The sequence below is a fragment of the Ascaphus truei genome, chromosome 1, assembly GCF_040206685.1.
Source record: "Ascaphus truei isolate aAscTru1 chromosome 1, aAscTru1.hap1, whole genome shotgun sequence".
Taxonomy (NCBI): domain Eukaryota; kingdom Metazoa; phylum Chordata; class Amphibia; order Anura; family Ascaphidae; genus Ascaphus; species Ascaphus truei.
In genome coordinates, this window is record NC_134483.1 from 318626709 (window position 1) to 318642948 (window position 16240).

The following is a 16240-nucleotide window of genomic DNA, read 5'->3' on the forward strand; positions in this document are numbered from 1 at the left end:
TGGACCTCAGTAATATTAGAAGTATTTATGCACCCTATTCAAAAAAACATTGCTTCAGCATGATTTATCAGTCATTTTATAGTCTATTCATTAAAATGTCCTGACTGCAAAATTGATCAATGCCTCAGCTCTGCAGACAAGAGACTGATAAATAGACTACACTAACCTGAATGATGTATTGTAGAATAATTTGTCATGTAATCAGTTTCACCATTTTATTTAAACCCTTGTAATCCTGGTAATCTTTGTTTTCCTCTTTCCCTGGATTTATTCTCTTACCGGCCACAAAGAGCATTCCATGAAGTAATTGAAATGATCCATATATCAAAGGGAAGGTGAACATTTGGGCAAGTTGCTTTGGTGTGAAAGACAGCTGGAGAACAGTGGAACACATATGTACATTCTGCGCTCCTGTTTCCAAGGCAATAGTTCTGCACCTGTAAATAGAAGAGAACCTTGCAATTCAAAATTTAAAAAAATACAATATTTGATAAATAAACAGTGCACAAAAAATGCATTCAAAAAAAGATTCGGCAAGCAATTGGATTGCAATACTGAATAATAAATAGTTTGACAGGTTTAAAAAATGGAGTGTGTGCCGAGCACACGTGTTGTAAGTGAAACTTCTTTTCGTTTTCTCACTCAAACATCTTTAATGCAATCAAAATCATAAAAATCAAAATAAAATTTAATTGAAAAAACGCAAAGAAGTTTAACTTAGAAGGCGCAGTCTCGGCACACCTCATTATTTATTTATTTTTTAGCAATTTTGCCCATTCAATTATTTAGCTCAACATAAAATACAATAATGTAATGTGAGATTTCTATGGTGGCAAACACAGTATATGTGAGTGTATATGTATTACAGTAAATACATCTGTTGTGTGCTCTTTTGGAGCGTACACAACCTGAAAATAAAATGCCTGTTTTATTTATTAAGCAAATGTACAGCATTGTTTTGCAGCCATGTGATGATATTATTGGAAGGATTAATAGTAAATGGGAGTTATACATTCGGTTTGCTCATTGTATTTTGGTGCTGTTCCTTTTCTACCTATGGAGTGTATATGGGAAATGTGGCATCTCTGGAAGGTATTTTGTGGGTTAATGTTGCAGTTTGAGCACTTTTTTGTTGCCTCCTGAGTAAGATGCTCATCAAAATCTTTAAGGAAATCGATGTGTTGTACACATTAAATGTGTGTGTGTGTTAATTGTGACTATATTGTGATGGGTGAAATTTTTAGTTTTGGCAGCTTCTGCGCATGTGTAGTCAGCACTGGTCATTGCTGCGCAAGGGTGCGGGGGTCTGCTGCTTCTGCGCATGCACGTGGTGACTGCCGTGTTCGCGCATTTGCGTGGCGATGGGCAAATCTGCGTTGAGCGATGCACCGGCTGTTTCCACGTAATGTGTGATGCTTCCGTGCATGCGTGGTCTTCTGATCCTGCACATGCGCGCGGTGGTTGGCATTTCTGCGTGGCGAAAGCCAAATACGCGCATGCTGGTGAACGGAGCTTGCTGCGCATGCGCTGAGTGAGGTGCAGGCGGCCATGAAGGGGGAACTGACCCATGTGCACATGTGCAGTGCATGCGCATTCGGTTGGTCTCAATTGCACCATTATTGATACATATGCAAAGTGAACAAAATAAGGCGCAAACAAATAAAATTGATATCTTGTGAAGAAATTCAGATACCTGCAGTATCCCAAACCGCAAAAGACACTAAACTAAACAAATGGCCGTTCGTGGCGCAAACAAGTATGTGAATATAACAATGCAATATAACCGTGCAATATACCCAGTGAATACAAATAAACACTGATATCATATACTGCCGCTCCATGGAACAGGGTCCTCCGAAGTGATTACTCCTTGAAAAATCTCATGTAGAAAAGAAAGCACAGATACATGCAATATGGTGCATTAACATTTTACTTTCATTGACAAACCACTCTAACCCCAGACCCTGGCTAAATTCACACACACGCATGCTGCGTTCCTCCACTCGCTCCTCTGAACGCCTCTGGAGGAAATCTCATATGCTTGCAGACTTCCTTCACTACAAATTTATGCTATCCTTTTTCAACTCTTCCTTATCTCAGGCTAAACAAACCTACTTTTCCTCACTAATCAACACGCACAAGTCTAAACCATGCCGACTCTTTTCTGTCTTTGACTCTCTACTCAGACCACCCTCGGCTGCCTCCTCTTCTTCCTCCAACTCACCTCAGGACTTTGCTGACTTCTTTAAGGAAAAGGTGGAATCCATACTTCAGAACATCCCATCTGTTGCCTCCTCCCATCCCACACTGCTTCCTAACTCTCCTCCTGCCTTTCTTGACTTTTTTTCCGCTGTCTCGGAGGAGGATGTGTCACTGCTGATCTCCTCTTCTCTACCACCTGCTCTCTTGATCCCATTCCCTCCCATCTCTTAAAACCTCTTGCTCCTATAATCCCTACTCTCACACAGATTTTGAACTCTTCCCTCTACTCTGGTACCTTTCCATCCTCCTTCAAGCATGCAACCGTTATACCATTACTCAAAAACAGCAAGCTTGACCCTACCGGTCCTTCTAACTATCGACCTGTCTCCCTCCTGCCTTTTGCATCCAAACTCCTTGAACGTCTTGTATTCTCTCGATTGCTACACTTGCTCAACACCTATTCTCTTCTAGACCCTCTACAATCTGGCTTCCGCACTGCTCACTCGACTGAAACAGCCCTCACTAAAATAACTGATGACCTCCATGCTGCCAAAGACAGAGGTTATTACACTCTGCTCATATTACTCGACCTCTGCAGCATTTCACACCAAGGACCACCTTCTTCTCCTTCACATTCTCCATACTCTTGGTATTCGGAACAAAGCTCTATTCTGGATCTCCTCTTACCTCTCCCATCGTATTTTCAGTGTCTCTTTTGCTAACACCTCTATCGATCTCTATGTGGGGTTACCCCAGGGCTCTGTCCTGGGACCCCTTCTCTTTTCTCTTTACACACGCTCTCTAGGTGACCTAATCACATCTTTTGGGTTTAAATATCACCTCTGTGCTGACGACACACACATTTACGGTTCAACCCCTGACCTTACACCTGCTGTACAGACTAAAGTTTCTGAATGTCTCTCTGGAATATCATCCTGGATGGCCACCCGCCATCTGAAACTTAACATGGCAAAAACAGCTCCATATACTTCCTCCCAAACCTGGCCCTACTACTGTACCTCCTTGCACATTAGTGTTGGAAGTACCATCATTCACCCAGTAGCCCAAGCATGCTGCCTAAGGGTCATACTCGACTCCTCTCTCACATTCGCTCCTCACATTCAGGACATATCTAAAACCTGTCGCTTTTTCCTCCGCAATATAACAAAGATGCGCCCCTTTCTTCTGTTGCTCGACTGCGAAAACTTTAACTCAGGCCCTCATTCTCTCCCGCCTCGATTACTGTAACCTCCTGCTGTCCGGCCTTCCTGCCTCTCACCTGTCTCCCCTACAATCTATCCTAAACGTTGCTGCAAGAATCACTCTACTATTTCCAAAATCTGCACCATCCCGACTCTTGTGTTCTGCTCAAGGATGTCTTCTCTCTACCCCCTTTGTATCTAAAGCCCTCTCCCGCCTTAAACCCTTCTCACTGACTGCCCCACACCTCTGGAATGCCCTTTCCCCCAATACCCGACTAGCACCCTCTCTATCCACCTTTAAGACCCACCTTAAGACACACTTGCTTAAAGAAGCATATGAGTAGCACCGTGGCTAATACTATACACGATACATAAAGCTTGGCCCCGTGCAGACGCACTTACCTGAATGCCCCACTACTGTACGTTCTCCCCACCAATTAGATTGTAAGCACCTCGGAGCAGGGACTCCTTCCAAAATGTTACTTTTATGTTTGAAGCACTTATTCCCATGATCTGTTATTTGTATTATTTGTTATTTATATGATAGTCACGTGTAGTACTAATGTGAAGCGCTATGTACACTAATGGCACTATATAAATAAAGACATACATACATACATACAGAGGGGGAAAGGGACAACTCACACTTTCCCTGCTGGTCAAAAGCAGAATGTGACTTTGGGCACACCCCAACCCTACTCCAGACTCAGCTCCAGGCTCAGCTCCCCCCAGAAGAAGTCGATACACAGATGAAACTAGTTGGGCATTTTGGACTGCAGAGGCCACCGTACCCACTCCACTAGGAATAAGGGCGGCTGACGTGAGACAGATGCAAGGCAACCCGGGATGCGAGTGAGAGACGCAGAACAGGGAACCCGTGCACACGGACATGCCCACAGCATGGAGCCGAGTCTTGAGTATGGTTGGAGTGCGCCCAAAGTCACTCTGCTTTTGACGAGGGGAAAGTGTGAGTTGTCCCTTTCCCCCGTGTTGTTTGTGAATGAAAGTAAAATGTTAATGCACCATATTGCATGTATCTGTGCTTTCTTTTCTACATGAGGTTTTTGAAGGAGTAGCCACTTCGGAGGACACTGGTCCATGGAGTCGCAGTATAAGTGATATCAGTGTTTATTTGTATTCACTGGGTTATTGCACTGTTATATTCACATTCTTGTTTGCTCCATGAACACCAGTTTGTTTAGTTTATTGATACATATTCCCAAACGCCAGTTAACCAAGCCAATCCAGTCAGCATTAGTTCAACTTAAATTAATAAATAAACAAACCTAATATTTTTTTTTTTTAAGTCAAGGATCTCTGGCAGACTACTCTATTTTTGTCCTTTTTAGTTATCCAATAACTAAAATATCAAAAGGAAAATTGGGAGTCCTAAATCAGGCATTGAATTTTCCTGGGCACCTAAATTCTGTCCCTGCCACCTGTGTTGCAGAGCTGAGTTACCTGTCAGTCACCATCACCACGACTGCCAACAATGACCCTGCTTCACTAGCGCAACATCAAAACAGGATCGGGTGCGTCGAGACCAGCGATGACTGCTTGGTCTGTCAGTTTTCCCACTAAGGCAGTGCTCATGGTGGTTCGCCACATGCGCATGTTTGCGTCCACGTGCACTTCCGAGACTCTTACCTGATTGCCTATGGTAGTTCCTTAAGTGCCCGCGGCGCTGCGTGTATCGACGCTGCTACATTTTGCTGCCACAACTCAAATTGAGATTTCGGGCTGCAGTCGTGTAACATCAGCGTCACATGAGCTGGTTCAGCCAATGAGGGTGAACCAGCTTCGTGACACGTCCGCCACGCCCCCTCCCCAATTTCCTGCAGCTAGCGTACACATCGCTGGGGCTGCAGGAGTGCGAGCCCCTGCGCCACAACCATGAGTTCAGCCTTAGGCCGACTCCATAGAAGGACAGGCCGTGCTGAGCCGTGCGGACGCTCCGCGCTGAGCCCCTGCATCCTCAATGAGGATGCCTTGAGAGGGGGCTCACGCGAGCGTCCGCAGGCGTGCTGAGTCGCTGGATTTTTCAGCCGACAGCCAAGCTGTTTTTCAGAGCGCTGTCGGCTGAAAACATCCAATCGGCGCGGAGCAGCGTCAGCGTCACGGCACCATGACGTTGGCGCCGTGATGTTGACGTCGGTTCGTCGCGGGCGATTGGCCCAGCGACGTCACTGCCCCGCCTCCCTCAGTCTCCCCCCGCCTCCGATCGCGCCCGCTGGCTCGCCTGCATGGGCATGAAATCGCGCAGATTTCAGCAGGCGAGCCTCAGCGTCAGCGCGGCTCCGAACTGCTAACCCCTCTATGGCCCCAGCCTTAGCCACGCCCATAGAAGGACATGCCGCGCTGAGCCATGCGGACGCTCCGCGCTGAGCCCCGGCATCCTCAATGAGGATGTCTTTAGAGGGGGCTCACGCGAGCGTCCGCAGGCGTGCTGAGGAGATGGATTTTTCAGACGACAGCCAAGCTGTTTTTCAGCGCACTGTCGGCTGAAAACATCCAATCAGCGCGAAGCAGCGTCAACGTCACGGCGCCGAGACGTTGACGTCGGTGGGTCGCAGGCGATTGGCCCAGCGACGTCACTGCCCCGCCTCTCTCAGCCTCCCCCCGCCTCCCGATCGCGCCCGCTGGCTCGCCTGCATGTGCATAGAATCGCGCAGATTTCAGCAGGCGAGCCTCATCGTCAGCGCGGCTCCGAACTGCTCACCCCTCTATGGACGAAGCCTTAGAGTAGAGGGGACAGAGGACTGAGTGGATACCGATCTGTAGGGGCATGCAAGATGGCTGGAGGAGGAAGAAAGAGCTGTTGCACTGTGCCCACCTATTTTCTGCAGGGGCAGGAGTGTCAGTGTGAGAAATCAATTTAACTTAAGCTTGCTGTGCCTCCAATAGATTTCAGAAGTTGACAGCAGATGCAAATGAATGAGATTCACCAACATTGTGTGAGAGGGAGGAGTGTCCATGCAGAGAAATCAATTTAAATTTCAGAGGCAGTGTTATCAATGTGAGTGTCTCAGTGAGTGAGTGTGTCAGTATGTGTGTCATAGATAGACAATGACACATGCACACACACTCTGACATACAGAGCCACCGATGGGGGGCTTTTTAGGAGTCAAAGATGTTTAGCGGCAAAGTGGGGTGGCGAGGTAGGAAAGACCATACAGCCATATCTGCCCCCCGATCCCGCTCAACAAATTTTGGATTCAAAACATTCTAGGTGGTGTTTAAGTTAACATTTTTGTTCCTCCCTGTCCTAAACCAATTTAAAGGTTAAATGTGTGCTAGATCACATTAAAGATGAGGTGTAGCAATTCAGGAAATAAAGCGTGAGTAGGAGGAGCACAAAGACATGAATGGAAAAAAGCGTAACAAAGGGAATGGAGGAAACCGAGCAAAGAGGAAAGAGGAGGGACTTAAGGGGATAGAATGAAGAAGCTTAACAGGTTAGAGAGCAAGAGTAGGTAGGCTAGAGGAAGGTGAGCATGAAAAGTTACAATTGTAATTCAAATAGGAGAAGTTATGTATACAACAAGCAAATGTGACTACCCTTTAACTGTTTGTTAGCTTAGAACAGGGTTCCTCAATTTTAGTCCCTGAGAGCAACCAACGGGCCAGGATAAAAAAAAAAACACATTACACAAAAACACAATTTAGAGATATGTTAAATAGATATTCATGGCTTCATCTGAATAATCTTGAAAACATGTCTTTTTGGTTTCTCTCGTGTCCTGTCTTTGTATACATTATTTCTCAATCTTATAAATGTAACCCTGCTTCCTATCACTTGGCAAGCTGTTACTCTGTGCTGTGTTACCTGCTGACTCACAGGGCCTGAGCCTCTGCCACGGAGAGCCCGGGGTGCATACAATATATATATATATATAGGTTCGGTGCAGCGCCTCCACCTGCGACAGATCCCGCCAAAGGGGGAGTTAGTCTTCGCAGGACCTCTATACAAGAATTTCTCTCACACGACCATTTTATAAAACCAATCTTGTTTACTGGTAAGTCAACCTTACGATACATTATATGCCATGACATTCCAATGCAATGGTACACAACATTTAACACGCCACGGAGGACGTCCACAATTATGCGCCTCGGTGGACGCCAACAATAATTTGCGCCTTGGCGGACGCCAATAATAACTTGCGCCTCGGCGGACGCCAACAGTACTTTCCCCCAATCCCACCACCGGGTGTTCCCACCCTGTGTCCAATTATGTTAATCAGTTCTCTCGCTCCAACGGCCGTGTGTATGTGTAGGGGTGACTGCGCAGCCACTAGGTCTTAGGGGATGGACAGGTTATAGTTGGTGCACTTGATGAAATACCTGCCGAGCACTCCGGTGCTCGGAACTGCTACGGTTCTTCGAAAAGAGTCTCTGGGGGTCCCACGCTACGATAGGGAGCGCTTCTCCCCGACAGGATAGTCCCGAACACAGCAATAGTTGAGGGGGTTAAAGCCCTTACTAAGGGTGTCCCTAGCTCCGCTTGTCTCTACGGTGACTCGGGGCTAACTGGGCCGGGGGCACCTTGACTGCGCATGGGGGTTCAACCTCCCAGCGCAGTGTCTCCGTCTCCTCGTCTCTCCACGATGCTCTCACTCCACGTGCGCGCAACCACTGCCTATATCTATGGCAACTCCTCCGCCCATAGGCTAAACGCGCTCACCTGACCCTCCCCGTGGGGGCTGCTGGGTCAAGGGACTGCTCCCTTCCCGCCAATATGTAGTCTCCTCCTTCGCGGGCTTCTGCAACTACCCCTTGCAAGCGCAACATCTCATTACTCAGGGTGAATCAAGGGTCACGGCTACATAAAATACATGTTATGAAGACAATGCAGTTTCTATAGTCAACCTTTGCCAGGGCTGGCGCACAACGATGGCCATGGCAAAACCGGTAATGTAGCCAAGTAGAGGATAGATTATGCCAATTGCCAGCACTGAAATGTCAATGTTCCAAGATCCCTTGTATAAGACAGCACTGGCTATGCCTATTACAAGTAATAGGAGCCCTCCGATAATAGAACCAGCCTTGGAGAAAGAGAGAAAAAGAGAAAAAGTAAAATGCATGCATTTCATCATATTGAAATGTTCTTCTTTTTAGCTAAGGTACTAAATACATTTAAAAAAAATCTGTTTTGTAATGAGATTATCTCTGTGATTAAATATAAGGACCTTATAGTAATTGATTAAAATTAATGTGTAACCCAAAGATGAAAATGGCGGCTTGACCAGAGCGCCTATGCAATCACACCATGCAATGCTCGTCATGTGCTGTTAACTGGAGCGTTGCTCTCATGACATCACAACCTCTTCAGCAGAGGTCTCAAAGGGAGAGCTGATGTGATATAGAGAGCAGATCTGCAGCTTCACAAGCTAAAACTAGCAGCCACAACACAGCTACGAGACAGTGAGGTGAGTGGGAGAGGGAAGAAAGTAGTTACAAGAATAGAGGGAAAAGGCAAATGGCAGAAAGCGAGAGGGACGGTAAAATGAAAGAAGAAAAAGGCATACGGACATAAAGAAAAGGAACATAAATTCATAAAAAGGAAAGGGGCAGAGGAAAATAATGAGAAAAGAAAGGGGAGCAAAGAGGAAGTGATCAAGAAGAAAGAGTGACAAAGGGAAAGGGATCACCTGGTTAAATGGTGGCGTGATGGCGACACAACAAGACAATTGGACAGGCAGAGAAACATGGGGTCGCCAATCTATGGACAGGCAGAGGGGGCAGGGAGGGAGGAAAGGGAGCAGTAGAAAGGTACGGTGACAGTTTTCATCCAATGTCCCTTCATTTTCCTGGCGCCATTCCTCCTTACTCTACCTTATCCCCTTAAAATATGTTGGGCCTTGTAGGAGACAATTGCACAGGTACGAAAATAAATATTGGCTTTTATTTAGCCCATAGCTTCAAAACGGTGCAGCTTTAAGACAGCATACAATTAAACAAAACAGCACTATCCCTTTATAAGAGCTTACTCACACTTTCCAGTCCCTATCTGCAGGGCTGTGAGGCTAGGCCTCTTACCAAACTCTGACCTGTGATCATGGTCCTCTTTCCCGAAGGTCTGGGTCTGAGTTGATGTTCGGAAGATGATCCCTCTGTCAGGTTCCAGGGTCTGCTGCGTCCAGAGGATCTGGTTCCATTAGATCTCTCTCTGGCAGCACACACTCCTCCAGTCCTAGAGAGATCCCCTGCAGTTTAAGCAGCAGGCTTTTCTACCTGTCTGATGAGCCAGGTGGAGACTGGCTAATTGTCTAGCTGCAATTAACTCGCTCCCTGGTGGACTCATTATCAACATACACCTTTCTATTTGAAACCATTTTAGACAGGAGTTAAGGCCAAGTTACAGGCCTCATGCCTGTAGTATGTTCTGGCAACAAAGTTTTTCCAGTGGGCTGCTAAGAATGAAAAATATATTTAGCAGGCAAGTGTAACCCTGTTTTCCCTTGGTTGTTATACTTAAAGATTCAAATGTCTAAAAGGTGAATGGTAGAAAAGACAGTGCAGATGTGAAACCTGTATATGAAGGAAGCTTGTTAGCAATGAGACTCGTAGTATGCCAATCGTTTACAAAGGGTATGTAAAGGAAACAGGTGGACACCTACCTTTGAAATAATTTGAGCTTTCCTTGGCCATTTGTAATTGATGAATACTCCCATCCCAATGGGTACAAGTAGACTTAAAAGTGCCATACCTACACAGAAAAGGAGCAGCAGGAATACATTACTCATTCAATCAGCCAAATTCCATAATTAGTATCTACTTACTTTTTATGCCGAAAATGTCTTTAAGCAAATTATGGGGCAGAGATCCTGCAACTGTTGACTTACTTAGAAAAGCAGTGCCAGGGTCCAAAATGTAAGTGAAGATTAGGGTTTAGGACAGATTTATTAAAGGTCTGTATGAAGCACATCATGTCATGATTCCATAATATGCATTATGACTACCATTGTGCTTACTAATGGTCCATACAGTAAGGTGTTTTATGGCCACTGTAACATTTGACTTGGGTGTGCTCCAGAAGACCTTTTATGGTTGAAGTGCTATTTGACATTTAATTAGCTACTCGAGCAACATTTTATATTCAAACCATATTTATTAGACAGTGGTAGACACACAGAGAGTCATAATGGGATATACTTACTAAGTGGAACTCATCAATGAGACACTTTATAAAGCCGGAAAAAAAACTTAAAGCAGACCCCCACCCCACTCGGCCCCAAAATATTTTTCTTTTAAGATTACCTCAACCAGACAAAGCACGAGAGCCAATACACTGTGCCCTGAACCCCTCCTGATATATTAATCTATTTCTGTGCCGGTTATTAAAATAAAAAATTACAAATATGGCTGCGGGTGACCACTAGAATGCCCCAACGTCACTAGATAATGGGGCCTATTCTAGTAGCGTTGATAACTTTGCTGCCATCTCGAATGGTTTGGCATGTTCCCACCGAACGGTTTGTCATTTGTGTTATCTCGGTATTCAGAAATAATCTGAAACCATCTTAAACCATCAGCTTGGAAAATGCCAATAACGCTCAGTACAGTAGCAGTGAGATCTCGGCCTCTCCCAAAGTTCTCCCTGTATGATCTGGCCGCAGCTGCATAGAGAGCAGCACGGAGCGCTACACAAAGAGAGCCACCTCTCTCTGCACAGCTCTCACAGGCGATCGCACTGTTTTTATTTAAATTTTAATACTTGTGTACAGGAGCAGGGGGTCTCCGGAGCTGAACCGCAATGTTTTCAACCTCGGGACCCCCTGTTTCTTGAGTTACAGGCCCCCTGTATGGGTACAGGTATGGGGTGCTGGTATCTCCTATGCATTCAAATGTCCCGGTCACGTGACACAGGAGATTTAAAAATTGCAGTGTAACTTGGGAAGGAGGGGGTCCCTGGACCTGAAATCAATGCAGTTCAGCACTGGAGACACCCTGCTCCTAGGAAAGAAGGACAATGAAGGGGTTAAACATGAGTACCTCGCTTGTTGGGGGTACAGGGGGTGGATGAAGGGTGTAGTTGCCCCAGGGTAGGTGGTTAGGCCTGCCGGGAAGGTTGCGGCAGGAGTTAACCCCTTTACTACCATAGCGGTGGTAACCACTCCTACTACCCACCCTAGAGGCCTAACCACCCACTCTTGGGGGACCAACTACCCCCTTCATCCAATCCCTGTACCCCCCAAAAACATAAAAATACAAAAACCCTACAAGCCACCTCCTCTACCCTCAACAACCCTCCTCAGCACATACTGTACAGTACAATAATGGGCAAAATTACTATTATCCAGATTTGGATAAAAGATCATTTGCCCATTAAAAATAAAACATTATCCAGCCAGCATAAAGTAAATAACATTTCTACTTACCCCTGCTAGGATGAAGGCTCTCCTCATCACCGTCCTCCATGTCCCTGTCCTCCGTGGGCAGCAACAGTACAATAAAAACAAAGTTGCCACTAACCCCTTAATCACATTAGTGGTTAGTAACTGCTATAGTGTAACGCTGTACTGCCCGCAGACCTGGCCACTCCCCAGTACTGAGGTGGGTAAGGGTATAACACGCACCCACAGCAGTGAGGGCGTGCCCAGGGTGTGGTAGGGTGCGTTGCCGGGTCTGGTGAGAGAGGGTTAGCCATATACTTGCCGTGTCCGGGGCGCCAGAGGTCTGAGTGGTAAGACCCAAAAGCTGTAGGTTGAGGACAGGAGAGAGCAGCATAGTTAGGTCCAAAGACGAGTCCAGGGGGTAGCGAGGTACACGAAGTCTAACAAAAACCGAGATCAAATCCAAGGGTAGCATACAGGGGCAGGGACTGGAGAGAGAGCTGAAAAACACAAGAGAGCCAGGCATAGACCTCCGTACAGCAAGAGCCACAACAAACTCTGCAGAGCGAGGAAGGAAAGGGCAGACTGGGGTAATATATGTGGGTGGACCAATAGGGATAAGAGGTGGAGCGGGGGGGTGGGAGTGGGAGCCAGCCAGGTGAGCGGTGGAGATTGTCCTGATGTCCTGCGGCTGATGGGAGGCAGAGCCAGGAGTGCGAGAGGACGGCAAAGAGGATAGGGTGCGCGCGCGCCCTGTAAGGTTCCCGCGCACGCGACCCGGCAGTGTGTGGGAGGAGACGGCGTGTGCCGCAGAGGAGAGGAGTGGCGCCCAACTGGAACAGGTAAGGACCCGGTGGGGAGGGTGTACGGAGAGTGCAGTGGTGCTGGGAGCCGGGGCAACGGGGACGCGCTGCAGGGAGCGAGCCCCCCGATCCCTTACAGTACCCCCCCTTGAGGATCGGACTCCGGACGATCCTCCCAAGGTTTATGAGGAAACTTCCGGTGGAACTGTTTAAGTAGAGCTGGAGCGTGGATGTGGTGATGAGGCACCAAAGAACGTTCCTCCAGTCCGTACCCCTTCCAATGAACGAGGAATTGAAGTTTGCCTCTAGAAAATCAAGAATCGAGAATGGATTGAACTTCGAATTCTTGTTGCCCCTGTACAACAACTGGATTGGGTCTGCGAGGATGGTCCGGAAAATGTGCATTCTGGAAGAAGGGTTTGAGGAGGGAATCATGGAAGACTGGGTATCTTCATGGTAGGGGGCAGCAAGAGCCGATAAGCTACCGGGTTGATCCATTCGAGGACCTTGAAAGGACCCAAGAATCTAGGCGCCAGCTTCTGTGATGGAGTCTTGAGCTTAATATTCCTAGAGGAAAGCCAAACTCTGTCCCCTGGTTTATACTCCGGTGCCACCTGACGGCGCCGATCCGCTTGGGTCTTTTGTTTTCGGATGGCCCCTTGCAAAGCCTTTTGGATCTTCTTCCAGGAGCCTTGTAGATTAGTGATTTGAACATCCGCTGCAGGTACACCAGAAGGAATAATTGGAATTGACCCTAACTATAGCGCTTAACCTATAATGTGTGACTTACACGTGAAACAAACAAAGTGCAATAATAAACAATAAAACCAGTTGTGATAACAAGAGGCCAAAGCTACCATAGGCTTCCCACAATGCAAATTATCTCAAACCTGCATACAGTAGTACGATGAAAGAAAAAGAATACCTGGTGCTTAAAAATACCGCTATGTCCATATGAAACAAACTCAGTCTCTTGAAAATCTCCCAGAGGCCAAATCTTGAAGTTGATGTCTGTAGTTTTTCTTTACTGCTGCAGCATCCCAATCTACCTGGAAACGACAAAGGGGCACACCATTGCGCAGTACTCCTGATTTCTAATTGCTTCCCCTTATATATATATTTCCCAATGTAGACTGAGTCTACTTACAGAAGTGCCTCTTTCTGGATACAGTGGAGACAATCTGTGCTTTAATCCTTTCACAGTCCACCTGTGCCACGAATCCCACGGGTACTTCCTTTGTCTCTTGAAACTCCGTGATTCCAGAATCACCCAAAACACACGGACCCCCAGAGAAGGAGAATGGACAATTGCAAAGGATGTCACAAAATTTAATAAAAACGGCTACAATAAGCCTAAAAAGCACGACTAGAACAAGCCTAAAACAAGCTTAAAAATCACTCACATGTACTCACATGAATACATGCAGTTTAAAACGTCACGAGATTGCCGTCCGCAGCTTGTGGTGTTACTCCCATACTGCTCCGGTAAAGGTACGCCCTCTCACTACTTAACCTCAGCCGGTCTGGTGCGCCTGCGTCTATCTCCCCCGTTAGGCTGCGTTCCGGTATACAACCAACAGGTCTGACACACTGCACACCTCTGCAGTCACTGAGAGTCTCCTGCCGACTGCAACCCCAAGCTCCTCCCACCCTAACGCGTTTCGTGACGTAGGGACGTCACTTTCTCAAAGGAATAAGGAGCTACTTGCGATCCCTTACTATATATCCCCCAAGAAATAATTAACCCCAAAAGTGGTAATTACATGTTAATCCCATCTAGTGCAATCCTGTCTGTTACATTATAATGTGTATCTGAAGGTAACACCACCCTGGGATTCAGAGGCACACCTATGCAACAAACTTACAACTATACTGGTATTTGTCACAATGAAAACATACATATACATTAAATCAACCTTATATGCTGTACAACAAATATATACGCAACCAATGTTAATCTTCTAAAAATGAAGCCAAGTCAAACTCTATATTTAGACCCTTAGGGGCAAGAGTTTTTAAGGTGTAGATCCAAAAACTCTCTTTCTTAGACAAATTATTTAACCTATCACCTCCCCTCCAATTGGGCTTAGGGCAATCTATCCCTTTACAGATTAAACCGTTGGTATTCTGATTATGTGTCAATCTGAAATGGTTGGAGACACTGTGTGTCTCCAAACCTCTTTTAATGTTATAAATATGTTCCGCTAATCTACGTTTAAGTGGTCTTCCCGTTCTTCCCACATACTGAAGTCCACAAGGACATTGTAGGAGATAAACACAAAACTTGCTCTTACAATTAATAAATGAGCCAATTTCATAGGTTCTGTTCGTAACAGTAGAATGAAACTGACCACATTTTTCACTGTAATTGCAAGCAACACACTTACCACACACGAAATAACCTTTAAAATCGGATAGCCAAGTGACGTTTTTACGTTTTGATCTATCATTAGGACAACTTGGTGCCAATGAAGCCTTTAGATTATTGGCTTTCTTATATATGATTTGTGGCTGTGATGGTAGAAATGACTGTAAAATGGGGTCTCGTTGGAGAATTCCCCAATGTTATATATAACATTAAAAGAGGTTTGGAGACACACAGTGTCTCCAACCATTTCAGATTGACCCATAATCAGAATCCCAACGGTTTAATCTGTAAAGGGATAGATTGCCCTAAACCCAATTGGAGGGGAGGTGATAGGTTAAATAATTTGTCTAAGAAAGAGAGTTTTTGGATCTACACCTTAAAAACTCTTGCCCCTAAGGGTCTAAATATAGAGTTTGACTTACAGTAGAGGCAGCGATTATTCTAACAAAAACCAGTGGCAATTCCCCAAAAGACCCAGGTACACCCAGGTACATTCTGAATACATGCCTTAAACTTTCCTTAAACTAGCCCCAGCATTTCTGCATTGATTAATGGCCTATCAGATTAACAGCGGGGGTCCCTGGCAGTCCCATTCAAACTGAATTGGAATGCCAGGGATCCCTGCTGTGTTAATCCTATGGGTCGTTAGTCAATGCAGAAATGCCTTAAACGTGCCTCAAACTAGCCCAGAATATACCCAGCACATACCCAGCACATACCCAGAATGTAACCCGGCTAGTTTACGGCAAATGTTAGAATAAACGTTGCCTCTACTGTAGCTTCATTTTTAAAAGATTAACATTGGTTGCGTATATATTTGTTGTACAGCATATAAAGTTGATTTAATGTATATGTATGTTTTCATTGTGACAATTACCAGTATAGTTGTAAGTTTGTTGCATAGATGTGCCTCTGAATCCCAGGTTGGTGTTACCTTCAGATACACGTTATAATGTAACAGACAGGATTGCACTAGATGGGATTAACATGTAATTACCACTTAAGGGGTTAATCATTCCTTGGGGAGTATATAGTAAGGGATCGCAAGTAGCTCCTTATTCCTTTGAGAAAGTGACGTCCCTACGTCACGAAACGCGTTAGGGTGGGAGGAGCATGGGGTTGCTGTCTGCAGGAGACTCTCAGTGACTGCAGAGGTGTGCAGTGTGTCAGACCTGTTGGTTGTATACCGGAACGCAGCCTAACGGGGGAGATAGACGCAGGCGCACCAGACCGGCTGAGGTTAAGCAGTGAGAGGGCGTACCTTTACCGGAGCAGTATGGGAGTAACACCACAAGCTGCGGACGGCAATCTCGTGACGTATTAAACTGC

General features: G+C 46.0%; 1 protein-coding gene across 1 annotated transcript in view; it reads right to left on the bottom strand.

The window, feature by feature from the left end:
- SLC10A6 (solute carrier family 10 member 6) overlaps positions 1-16240 on the bottom strand; it is a 49962-nt gene that overhangs the window by 2295 nt on the left and 31427 nt on the right. The window contains exons 3-5 of the mRNA XM_075605938.1: positions 10025-10113; positions 8274-8449; positions 280-437 (exon numbers count right to left, since the gene is read on the bottom strand). Of these exons, the coding sequence (XP_075462053.1) occupies positions 280-437; positions 8274-8449; positions 10025-10113 (423 nt within the window). The remainder of the gene's footprint in view (positions 1-279; positions 438-8273; positions 8450-10024; positions 10114-16240) is intronic.